The sequence below is a fragment of the Carcharhinus amblyrhynchos genome, chromosome 2 (genome assembly GCF_965287045.1).
Source record: "Carcharhinus amblyrhynchos chromosome 2, sCarAmb.v2.hapA, whole genome shotgun sequence".
Taxonomy (NCBI): Eukaryota; Metazoa; Chordata; class Chondrichthyes; order Carcharhiniformes; family Carcharhinidae; genus Carcharhinus; species Carcharhinus amblyrhynchos.
In genome coordinates this window covers 66,054,775-66,068,471 of record NC_137325.1, presented here as the reverse complement: position 1 = coordinate 66,068,471, position 13,697 = coordinate 66,054,775, and the positions used below count along the sequence as shown (strand labels likewise).

Sequence of the window (13,697 nt, the reverse complement as noted above, 5' to 3'; positions counted from 1 at the left end):
AATCTGATGTCCTTCCTCCTATACCATTTTCCAGCCACATATTCAGTCAATCAATTCTCCTACTCTCATTTGCTCTCATGAGGCTGGGTGTAATCCTGAGGTTACTGCTCTTGAAGTCCTGCTTTTTAATTCCTTCCTAGCTGCCTGAAATCTGCTCATTCCTCTTTCTCCCAAAGCTATTGGTACCAACATGGACCACAACCTCTAGCTATTCACCCTCCCCCAGAAGAGTGTCATGCAGCCTCTTTGTGGCATTCTTGACCCAGACACCATGGAGGCAATGAGCTATCCTGCAGTCACATCTAGGATGACAAATGCCTGTCTGTTCTTCCAGCTTATTTATTTAGCCCCTTGGTGCTATACATTTACATGTACCTGCCCTTAACGGTATCCAAAGCAGGAAACCGATTAGCAGGCAGATTCTCATAAGCCTGGCACAACCTGCCTGGTTCTCCTGGACTGCCTTGTGGTCACCCATTCCCCTTTTGCTTTCAAGCTCCCGGCATGGCATGTGGTGTGGCCACCTCTGAACATACTATCCGTGTAACTCTGCATCTTGTTGAAGTGCTACAGTGACTCTGTGTGTCACTTGAACTTCACCTATAGCTCAGTTTCTGCAGCTGGTGACACTTCTGAGCATATGGTTGTTCAGGTCCATGACTTGTGCATCCCGTGTGATCAAGCTGCCTGCGTGACTTAAATAATACACTTGCATTAACATTATTTATTTGGCCTTAATAAATATTGCAACTATTGATAAACCTTACTGGTACTGATGGGTGGCACAGTGGTTAGCACTGCTGCCTCATACTTCAGGGACCTGGGTTTGCTTCCTGGCTTAGGTCGCTGTCTGTGGGGAGTTTGTACGTTCTCTCCATGTCTACATCGGTCTCTTCCTGATGCTCTGATTCCCTCCCTCGGTCTAAAAATGTGCGGCTAGGTGCATTCTGGGATGTGTATGTTAGTGGGATTAACGAGGTAAATATTTGAGGTTACAGGGATGAGGCCTGGGTGTGATTGTTGTCAGACTCGATGGGCCGAATGGCCTCTTTTTGCAGTGTTGGGTTTCGATGGTAAATCAAAATAATAGTTGAGACGCATATTAAAATAAGCCATAGTTAAATTGCCTCATTCCCCGTACACCAAGTTCACAGCTAATTTGGTGTTCCTCTGGAGTTTTCAATGGGCAAGCTAGAGACTGGTACCCAACCAACCTGTGCTTGCAAAACTCAAAACATAATGTCCAACATTAGATGTAATTCTGTGATTGGACAACATTGGCTAAATAATCCTCTGTTTAGAATTACACCAACAACCAATTTGAGATGATCACTTGGGCTCATGTATTAATACATAAGGCCTTGCTTTTTGCACACAGAGTGAACATGTACATGCATTGCACCTGTTCCAGCTAAACAAAATAAGTGACAGCCGTTCATTGACTCATTTCCCAGGGCAATATCTTGACCAATTGGGATCAAACTGACTTTTATGTAATTTTTAATCAATGCTTGGCAATTATCTGTTGGTAACCATCAACTAGTACATCCACTACGGCAATGCCTCTATCAATTAGAGTTCATGACCAATCAATCAGTATTCTCTTCTTGTACAGTACAAGTTGTTTTCTCCTTACACTGGTAATCTTGCAAGGTGTCCTGTGAGTGCAAGTTGTTGTTGAGTGAATCTGATTTATTTGTACTTTATACCATATAGCTTTGGTAGCATTGCCACTGAGTTTAGCTAACTATAATAGTTGAAAATTGAACAACCGTTTTAGAAAGATAATCTTGCCTTCGCTTGTGATATAGTTCATGGGGTTGGGAGTTGCATTGAAGTAAGCTTGGTGGGTTTACATATGTCCCATAGTTTGATTAACTGGCGACTGCAGTTATTACTATGGTGTTGGGAGTGGATATTCAGTCCAGTAGCAGTTACTCTGTATTAAAGGGTCTTGAGCTTCTTGATGTAGTACTAGTCAGGTGAGCAGTGATTATTACTCTTGGGCCATTTCTCAGTGATACCAGTAGGAAACCTGAGTTGCAGTGTTAAATGCTGAATTGATGAGTAACACTCGCCTGTCACTTTGAACTCTGCAGCATGCTTAACCCCATGCCTAAACTTCTGTTAAGCACCATCTGGGTTTCTAAATGTAAAGGAAATTCCTGTTGCGGCCAAACTAAATCTGATGGCTGTGGCTCAGTATTTTTACCATTTTGATACTTGATCTATAAATTTTTGTTTAATTTATTTTAGAATTTTTAAAAAGTTTTCCAGATCTTAGTGTCTCAAATTTCAGAAATGTTCTTTCCTCTCCAAACAATCCATGTTTTCCCCACCTAGGGTTTGATTTGATTCAGCTTCTTTTTCTTTTAGCTTCATTTTTATCTCCCTTTTTTTTGCTCCCATCTATTCTAGTGTTGATACATGCTGATGAAGTTTTTGAGACTCTTCAAAGGCTTTCTGACATCTTGGTGCCAACTGCCACCCATATTGTGATTGTCCATTTTCATTGTGTCAATCCCTTGACTTGTGCACTTCTTTCCTCCCAGTTGGACTTGTTCAAATCTTTACTTGAAATTATTATACTGAGACGAACACCACAGGTTGCACCTATTTGAGTCTGTTCAAAACTTGCCAACAGCCGTTTTTGCAGTAATAATAATGAGGAAAATCTAAGTTGATGCATCAAATGGGCGTCACAAACATTATCTGAGGTCTTTGACATATTTTCCTGTCAATTTATTCTCCTTCTCGGATCATACATTTGAAAATCACTATACCTAAACAGAAGTAGTTTAAAAACACTTTGTAATACTTATTGCTTGGCAGTAGAATCATATCTTCTGTGAACCCTTGGGTGAAGTAACATTTCACTTCATTAAGTTCTGAAGTTTTTTTCATGTAATTTTCCATGCAAATGGATTTTAAGCTTTCATCAAAATTTTCATGTCATGACAATGCTAAATTGGCAAAATAATTTCTCATTTGAGAGAACTCAAAATAAAGTGGAGACATCCAAAATAAAGGAAAATCGTGTCAGAGTCGAGTCAAATGTGGAGAAGGCAGGAGAGAAAGTAAGTAATCTTTTAGATCTATGAAGACAACTTGGAGGTGCCTCTTTGAGAGGTCAAATAATCACAATTATCCTGCTGCAGATGAACTCCAAACTTTACCAAAGGAATATAGATAAGATGACTGATAAGAGGCTGTCCTATACTGCTGTGTATTTCACCACAGTGAAACTGGATAACACCCACATTTTATTTTCTGCAAATTTTACCAAAATAGAAACTAAAGTTTGAATTGTGCAGTATTCAGTTACACCAGGTGACAGCAAATCTCTGTACTTGAAATGAACATCTGAAAGATGATTGAAGTTTCAATGGTATAAATGTAAAATGAAGTGTCCTCTTATTCAGTAATGGCTGATCATGCTTGGCATGGCTGCATTTATACATGAGTGATGGATTGGCCATACTAAATTGCTAGAGTAAATTCATGAGGTTATTGGGATGGGGCCTGGGTGGGATTGTGGTTGATGCAGATTCGTTTGGCCGCATGGCCTCCTTCGCAATTGTAGGATACTGCTATTTTAAGTACTTTGAAATGCAGTCACTGTTTTAATGTAGGAGAAGGTTATTTGTGCATTGCCAGCTCCTACAAACAGCAATGTGATAATGACCAAATAATCTGTCTAAACTGAGGGATAAATATTGGCCAGGACACCAGGTATGACTCCTGGCTGTTTTTTCTTTTGAAATATCCCAGGGGATATTTCATCCACTGGGAGGGCAGATGGTACCTTGGTTTAATATTTTACCCAGAAGATGGCACCTCTTAGTGCAGCTCTCACTGTACATACTGGAATGTCAACCTGGATCAATATGCTCAAGTTCTGCAGAACATTTTATTTTAAATTTTAAAAATATATGTATTGTCTGGGTGTCATTGGTTCATCGGGCATCTTTTATAAAGACTTTGTAGTTAATAACTTGAAATGCGACATGAGGATGATTTGATGAAGCATGTTTTCTGAACACTCTGACCTCCTGGAATTTGATGTGATTCTCTTGAGGTCAGAGAAATTTTATAGATTTTCTTTCTCTTGGCCCAGAGTTTTTGGAGTTCTGTTTTTGTCCCTCCCAAAAGATCACATGACTGACTGAAAGGATATATTGGGGGCCCTGATTTTTACCAGCCCGGCAAGGCTTGCAGAGCGGCATTACCTGTTGGCCTTGGGCGCAATCTTACAAGCCTCTTTTGAAAGTCTTAAATGAATCTGCCTCCACCACGCTCTCAGGCATTGCATTTCAGTCAAGTTTCTTCTAATATCGGCATTGGTTGTTTTAGCCAGTCACCTTAAATAAGTGTCCGTTTGTCTCTATTCTTCTGCCATTGGGAGCTTCCCCTATCTACCTAGTCGTGATTTTGAGCATCTCTATACAATTTCCCTTAATATTGTTTTCTGCGAGGACAACATGCCAGCCCGTCCATCCGATCCACATAGCTGAAGCTTCTCATTCTTATAAATCTTTTCTGCATCCTCTCTAAAGCCTTCCCATCCTGCTCATGATACTGCAGTTAAGGCTGACCCAGATTCATTTTGATAAAGGTTCTTCATAACTTCCTCGCTTTTGTAGATTCTTGAAATCACTTTTACACTCTGCCTTGCCACTTGCATTAATTGATGTACAAGCAGTCCATGCCCAAATTCAGTAAGAGCTGGACGATATCCAGGCATGGGCTGACAAGCAGCTAGCAACATTTGTGCCACACAAGTGCCAGACAATGACCATATCCAACAAGAGAGGACATAACCATTGCCCTTGACATACAATTAAGAACATAAGAAGTAGGAGTAGGCCATCTGGCCCTCGAGCCTGCTCTGCCATTCAATAAGATCAGCTCCACTTATCCGCCCGCTCACCATAATCTTTAATTTCTTTACTATTCAAACATTTATCTATCCTTGCCTTAAAAACCTTCAATGAGGTAACCTCAACTGCTTCACTGGGCGGGGAATTCCACAGATTCACAACCCTCTGTGTGACGAAGTTCCTCCTCAACTCAATCCTAAATCGGCTTCCCTTTATTTTGAGGCTATGCCCTCTAATTCTAGTTTCACCCACCAGTGGAAACAACTGTGCTTCTATCTTATCTAATCTCTTCATAATCTTATGTTTCTATAAGATCTCCCCTCATTCTTCTGAATTCCAACGAGTATAGCCCCAGTCTATTCAGTATCTCCTCATAAGCCAACCCTCTCAACTCTGGAATCAACCTAGTGAATCTCTTCTGCACCCCCTCCAGTGCCAGTATATCATTTCTCAAGTAAGGGGAGCAAAAGTGCACACAGTACTCCAGGTGTGACCTCACCAGCACCTTATACAGGTGCAACGTAATCTCCATTGTTTTTAAACTCCGTCCCTCTAGCAATGAAGGATAAAATTCCATTTGTCGTCTTAATTACCTGCTACACCGGCAAACCAACTCCTTGAGATTCCTGCACAAGGACACCCAGGTCCCTCTGCACAACAGCACGGTGCAGTTTTTTACCATTTAAATAATCCATTTTGAAATGGATGACCTCACATTTACCAACATTGTACTCCATCTGCCAGACCCTCGCCCACTCATTTTGAATATCTATATCCCTTTGCAGACATTTAGTGTCCTCTGCTCAATTTGCTGTTCCACCCATCTTGGTGTCATCTGCAAATTTTGACACGTTACACTTGATCCCCAACTCCAAATCATCTCTGTAAATCATAAACAATTGCAGTCCCAACACTGATCCCTGAGACACACCATTAGTCACTGATTGCCAACCAGAAGAAAAACCATTTACCCACACTCTTTTGCTTTGTTAGTTAACCAGTCCTCTATCCATGCTGATACATTACCCTGTGCACCTTTATCTTATGTGGCAGTCTTTGGTGCAGCACCTTGACAAATGACTTCTGGAAATCCAGATATACCACACCCACAAGTTCCCCATTGTCTACTGCACATGTAATGTTTTCAAAGAATTCCACAAGTTAGTCAAACGTGACTTGCCCTTCATGAACCCATGCTGCGTTTCACCAATGGGACAATTTATATCTAGATGTCTCGCTATTTCTTTCTTGATAGATCAAGCATTTTCCCTACTACAGAAGTTAAGCTAACTGGCCTGTAGTTACCTGCTTTTTGTTACCTCCTTTTTTTGAAACAGTGGCATCACATTTGCTGTTTTCCAATCTGCGGGTCCAACAAATTTTGTTAAATCACCACTAGTGCATTTGCTATTTCTCCTGTCATCTCTTTTTAGTACCCTGGAATGCATTCCATCAGGACCAGGAGACTTGTCTACTTTTAGCCTCATTAACTTGTGCAACACTACCTCTTTCGTGATAATTTCTAGGTCTGTACCTGCCATAGCCTTCCTGTCATCAATCTTTAGCATGTTATTTGTCTTCCACTGTGAAGACCTGAACAAAATACGTGTTCATTGCCTTAGCCATTTTCTCACTTCCAGTTATTACATCCCCCTTCTTGTCCTCTAAAGGACTAATGTTTATTTTTGCCACTCTTTTATATATTTGTAGAAACTTTTGCTATGTGTTTTTATATTCTGAGTTAGTTCACTCTTATAATCCATCTTACCTTTCTTTATAGCTGCTTTTGTGAATTTCTGCTGACGTTTAAAGATTTCCCAATCCTCTGGGTTGCCACTAATCTTTGCCACTTTGTATGCATTTTCTTTCCATTTGATACCCTCCTTTTATTTCCTGAGTTATCCATGGCCAATTATTTCTTTTTCTACAGTCCTTGCTTATCACTGGTATATACTTCTGCTGAGCACTGTGAAAGATTGCTTTGAAAGTCCTCAATTTCCCACCATAAAATTTTTCCTCCCAGTCTACCTTAGCCAACTCCTCCTCATCCCATTATAGTCCCCTTTGTTTAAATACAAGACACTAGTACTGGATTTTACCTTCTCACGCTCCACCTGTATTTTTAAATTCAACCAATCTGTGATCGTTTCTTCAAGAGGATCCCTAACTGCAAAATCATTAATTATTCCCATCTCATTACACAGGACCACAGAACAATGGCATTATCATCGTTGAATTCCCCACTATCAACATCCTGGGGTTACCATTGACCAAGTGAATTGGACTAGTCATATAAATACTAAGGCTACTAGAGTAGCTCAAAGGATAGAAATCCTGTGGTGGGTACCTCACCACCTGAATCCCCAAAGCATATCCACCATCTACAAGGCACAAATCAGAAATGTAATAGAATACCCTCCCCTTGCCTGGATGAGTACAGTTCCAACAAAGCTCAAGAAGCTCAACATCATCTTGGAAAAAACAACCTGCTTGATTGCTAACTCTTCCACAAACATTCAGTCCCTCCAACACTGACAAACAGTGGCAGCCATGTACCATCTGCAAGATGTACTGCAGGAACTCACCAAGGTTCCTTAGGCAGCACCTTCTTAAACCCATGACCTCTTACCATCTAGAAGAACAAGGGCAGCTGATACCTGGGAACACCAACATCTGGATGTTCCCCTCCTAGCCAGTCACCATTCTGACTTGGAAATATATCATTGTGTCTTTACTGACACTGGGTCAAAATTCTGGAATTTACTGACTAACAGCACTATGGGTATGCTACATTTCAAGGACTGCAATGTTCAGGAAGATGATTCTCCACCACCACCACCTCCTCAAGGGCAACTAGGGACGGACAATGAATGTTGCTCTAGCTAGTGACGACTACATCCTATGAATGAATTTTAAATATATAGCCCTCAGCTCCCTCTGCTCCTGCATCCCCTTGAGAATTATGCCTGAGTTTGTATTGCCTTCCCTTGTTCTTATCAAAACACATCACTTCATAATACTCTGCATTGAATTTTATCTGCTACCTCCAGCCTGTCTCTTCTCTTCTGCCTCTATCCACAACACTTCAAAGCTTTGTGTCATCTGCAAATGTTGAAATTGTATTCCATATACTGAAGGAAATTAGAAAAGCAAAGAGAGGGCATTAATAAAATGAATCAAGTTCAATAAAAAGAACAAGGTAATCAGTGCTTTACCTAGAAAGACTGTTCGGGATCTTGAATGGTGAACAGAATAGATGAAAAGGCAGCTCCTGGATTTGCAAGGGAAAGTGCTGTGGAAAAGGGTTCAGGGTGATTGAGGAGTGGGTCAGGGTATCATGGTGGGGCGGCAGGATGTGAAAGACCTTCCCTTTTACCTACTCACCATCCAAGTTCTCAAACACTTCTTCCAGGTAAGCAGAGATTTTCCTGTACTATCAATCTAGTTTACTGTATTTGCTGCTCACAATGTGGCCTTCTCTACACTGGGGAGACCAAAAGCAGATTGGATGAGCATTCTGAAGGATACCTACATTAGTCCTCAAATAATGAACCTGAGCTTCTGCTGGCCTATCTTTTTAATTTTCCTCCTTGCTCTCACGCTGACATCTGTTTTCAGCCGACTACACTTGTTCCAGTGCCTTGAGGAACAGCATCTCATCTTTCAGTTAGGCACTTTACAACCTTCCAGACTCCAGATTGAGTTCAGCAATTTGTTTCCTTTTTGTTCTGCTTGTTTCAGTTTTTTAAGTCAGTAGCACATCTGCTCTGGGCACATCTTTTGTTTCTCTGTTTCATTTCTTGCTCCATCACCATTCTCTTTGACCCTGACTCTTTTGTCATTCTATTGCTTCTGTCTTTCCAGCCTATCACAGACCTTCCTCTGTCCTTGACCCACCCACCTGCTCAAAACCTATTACATTTCTAACTTTTCCCCCATCTCTGAAAGGTGGCAACCTGAAATGTTAACTCTGTTTGTTTCTCTCCCCACACATGCTGCCAGACTTGCTGAGTTTTCCACCAGCATTTTCTGTTTTTATTGCATGTTTATATCAGGCTGCATTTTCATTGTTCCAGTGTTAAAGTAAACTGGACCCGAATTTGCTGCCGACTCAATGGCGAGATTGATGCTGTTTGCTGTTTTATTACTGTGCTAATCTTCCAGCAGCCCATGGTGAGGAAGAGATACCATGTGAATTGCTAATCACAAGTTGGGCATTTTGCACTTTGTTAACCTTGTGAAAACAACAGTTGTCATTAATCTTCATGTGAGTTACATGAAGTTGCTGCATTTGCACTCTAATTGCCTATTAAATTTGCTACAGAATGGTATGGCTGGTACTTAATGTACATCCCTTTTTAAAAATAAGAGGCTAATAGACCTCTCCAGAGAGGAAACAACTGTAGGGATGCATTCCTATGCTTTTTTTTTCCCCTCCATCTTTCCTGTTTCTTTCTAAATCATTAAAACCCATTGATTGAGGAAGAAATTATTGATCTTTTTATTCACCAAGGTCCCTGATGCCCTGTGTCTGCCTAAAAGGGCAAAATATTTTCAAGCTGAAGGGTGAGATCTAACTGGGCATGGCCAATTGTCATTTTAAACCAAAAACAAGTTGGTTGTATTCTGAAAAATGTTTGAAGGAAAAGTTTAGTTATTTTGCTGTCTTAACTTATCCAACTACGCCTCCTTAACCAATGGATATATGGTGGTGTTTTAAAAGTCTAAGCATAAATCATGTAATCCCTACAGTGCAGAAGAGGCTATTCACCCCATCAAGCCTGCTCTGACTCAGACAGACTATTTTACCCGGGTCCCATTCCTTCACCCCCACCAAATGGCCAATCACCCTAATCTGCACATCTTGGGCCACTTAAGCGCTAATTTAGCGTGGCCAAAGCAGCTAACCCCCACATCTTTGGACTTTGGGAGGAAACCAGAGCATCCAGCAGAAATACAAATATTATATGTAACTATAGAAATGGGGAAGTAATACTTCAATTGTACAGAGTCTTGGTTAAATCTTTTCTGAAGGACTTTTGTTTGGTTTTGGCACAAGAAAGATGTATTGGCCTTGGAGGTGGTATGGTATAGATGCACCAGAATGATACTGGGGGCTTAGCTGTTACGTTGTGTGGGTAAGTTTAAAAAAAACTTGCATTCCCTTGAGTTTAACAGGTCTTTAAAATAATTCAATACGAGAGAGATATGTAAACCCTCCTTTAGGAAGGGAATCCAGGACAAGAAAAATTTTGCAGTTGAATCTCAGTCATTGAGAACTGAAATCTGGAAGTATTTATTCACACAAGGGTGATTTAAAAACTCAGATCTATTTCCTCAAAAGGCTTTGATTGCCGAGTGAATTGAAATGGTCAATGCTAAGATTTTTAGATTTTTGTTCAAGAAAGAATATTGAGGGATTTGAGGTAAAGCTAAACAGATGGAATTGAGGTACTAATTGACCATGTCCTAAAGCTGGCTCGAGGGGCTGAATGGCCTCCTTTCAGTCCTGTGTTTACATAACTTAATATAGTAGTTAATCAGTAATGTTGGTATATATAAGAATATGGGCAATTGTTCAATTCAAAAAGGATTTACTAGTAGAAAGATTTAAACATTAGAATAGCATTGAATGGATGCTTTAACCACTTATGTACTGGTCAAACATGAAAACAAATAGTTTTATATGTAATACTGTCCCACAGGTCAACACCAGTCCCAGGATGGTGGAGATACAAAATGGCATCTGAAAGTACAGCCAGCAACTGTAACTCCAGTTACAGTAGCTGTTGGCAGCATTGCGAATGCTGCACTGGGCACTGTTAGCCCTAATAGCATCACCCAAGTACAGCTCCAAACGGCAAGTGAGCAGGATGTTCAGCCTGGGAAAAGGTTGAGAAGAGTTGCCTGCTCGTGCCCTAACTGCAGAGATGGAGAAGGGAGGTGAGTAATGAAAGTAACATTTTACTTGATATTTTTACTTCTACCACATTCCCTAATGCCTGCACTTCTGAAAGCTGTGTTAAAAGTTGGTTTGGACTTGATGAGTGTTCTGTAAAGCTTGGCACCAAAGATTCATTTGGCATGGAGATTGGGAAGATACAAGTATGTTTTTAATTCTTTTAGCCCCGATTTGAAAACCAGTTTACCTTCTATTTCTCTGCAAGCCTGTCATCAACACTATACTCTTATTTCCCCAAAGAATAATTTGGAAATATGCATCTTGGTTGCAAATGTAAATTTGGGTTAAATGCAAGATGTTGGAGACAAAAAAAAGACAGGCGAAGCTGGCAAAACAATTTCATGTGTCGTAGATTTTATCCTGCTGACGTTGGGTAAAATGGATTCCCAAGTATTTAAAAAAAAACCTCTGGAATCATTTAGGAAGCAATTTAAATGTGATTGAAGAGACACTGAAGTTTTATGAGCTATATGTGCAGAGATTGGATCTACTGTGTTGGAATAAGCAGCAGCCCAATAACTTGCTCATGCCATTCTCTGTAATAGTTTGAATGCTAAGCATCAATCTGTAAGTGCATGTAATTGTAGTAACTGCACCAAAATTAGCCGAGATTGGATTATCCTCAAACATGATACCAGATATGGTGGAAATACAGAATTCATAATCACAAGGAGTAAGAGGCAAATAGTGTCGATGAAGGAATTGGAGGGTTATGTTGAAAGCTAAAAGAACGACATGAACTAGGAGTCGTCTGTTTCACCATAATCATGGCTGATCTCATCTTGGCCTCACCTTCCTGCCTGTTCCCCATAACCCTTCATCCCTTAATTAAAAAGCTATCTCTCCTCCAATTTGTTTTGTTGTCTGGTATCGACTGCACTATGGAATAGAAAATTCCACAGGTTCATGATCTTTGAGTGAAGCAATTTCTCCCCATTTCCATCTTAAATCTGTCACCCCTTAGCCTAAAACTATGCCCCCTTGTTCTAGAATGTCCAACAGGAAACATCTGCTCTACGTCTTCTTTGTCAATCCCCTTTAGAATCTCATATACCTCAATTAGATCTCTCATTTATTCTTCTGAACTCCAAGAGTAAAGGTGTAAATCTCTTATTACAACAAGTCCTTCATCCCTGCAATCAATCTGGTGAACCTGCTGTGAACTACCTCTGAAGCATTTACTTCCTTACTCAAGTAAGAGGACCAAAACTAAAACTAAACACAGTATCCCAGATGCAAATAAGGATGAGGAGGCTTGAGTGGAGCGTTAATGCCAGCATGGATTGATTTGCCAAAAGGCCTATTTCTCTGCAATATGGTCTATATAATTCCATGCTATTGTAAATTCAGATCAAAATAATTTAACTTCTAAGTGACTAAATGAGCTTCAAAAATTTTTAGGGAACTGATGGCACTGGACCTTTCCTCAATCTCTATTCTAATTGTTGTTGACACAGGTTGACCATTTGACTGCACGTTGTATTCTTCAGACTGACTGGGCTCCTTGCTTGGTTAAAAGAAAGCTGTTAATCTAGGTTCTGTTGATTTAATGACAGTCTGTTTGGAGATTGTTCTCAGCAAAATTCAGGGGTTTACTTTGTTTGCAGTCAGCTATTTTAAATCTAAACTTGGAGAATTGGCTCTCACAGATCTTGCACGTAGAAATTCAAAGAAATGAGTCTGTTCAACCCCATCGAGCGTGCTCTGCCATTCCGTTAGATGGTGGCTGACCTGCATCTCATCTCCATTTTATCTGCCTTTGCTCCAAATTCCCTTAGATACCTGTAGCTAACAATTATTTAGCTCTATCATGCAATCTTTGGAAGAGTTTGAGATTTCTGATACCTTTGGACACACAACTTACTATTCCTTTATCCAAGTCAAAATCTTAAAAGTGAAAGTGAAGGAATTGATCTTCAACTGAGGTGGGACCAGTTTTGAAACTTTGCATTTGTTTTCCTGAGCTGGCTTGTTTTTAAAATAAGAAATAGATGTATCATGGGTGTTGAGTATGGATTATATATTCCACTGAAGCATGAAACTTTGTTAAATATTACAGTTGGTCACAATCTTTACTGTTCTTTGACATTTTTGTAGATTTGCTTGTCTCCAATGCATTAAGCAATATGCCAATTATTAAGTTATCTAAGCAATCCAGTACTGACGTGCCAAGAGCTGGGTGGGGACGTGCACTCAGCCCAGAGTTCAAATTTAGTGTGGACTGTTTCACACTGCTTCCTCTAGAGGGCAGATGTTACCAATTATTGTTATTTTTGGAAAGGAAATCAAATATGTAATTTTTTAATACATGGCTGGTGTAGGCCTTTGTTATTATATTTATTATTAATGTCACAAATAAGCATGTATTAATACTGCAATGAAGCCACTGAAAATCCCCTAGTCACCACACCCTGGTGCCTGTTTGGGTACACTGAAGGAGAATTTAGCATGGCCAATACACCTGACCAGCACGTCTTTCAAACTGGAGCACCCAGAGGAAACGCATGCAGACACGGAGAATGTGCAGATTCCACACAGACCGTGGCCCAAGCCGGGAATTGAACCCAGATCTGTAGCGCTGTGAGGCAGTAATGCTAACGCCACTGTTCACCGAGACACCCGGGTTAATGTTACAGTGCTCCAGATTGAAGCCAAACATGCCACCAATGCATAGATCAGCATTTGAATCATGATAGTTGGAAATGATGGGCCAAAATAAACCAGTTCTGCATGCTGTTTTCCTGCTTAAAATCCTGAGATTTATATGCTGTGGAGGGAGCCAATTTTTGGGAATTTAAAAAAATAATTGAAATAAAAATTGCAAAAGAATCCACAAATGAAACTGGTTACGTTGT

At 40.3% G+C, this 13,697-nt stretch overlaps 1 protein-coding gene across 1 annotated transcript in view; it reads left to right on the top strand.

The window, feature by feature from the left end:
* sp4 (sp4 transcription factor) overlaps window positions 1-13,697 on the top strand; it is a 66,336-nt gene that overhangs the window by 32,562 nt on the left and 20,077 nt on the right. Inside the window, exon 4 of the mRNA XM_080207108.1 lies at window positions 10,586-10,823. Within this exon, the coding sequence (XP_080063234.1) occupies window positions 10,586-10,823 (238 nt within the window). The remainder of the gene's footprint in view (window positions 1-10,585; window positions 10,824-13,697) is intronic.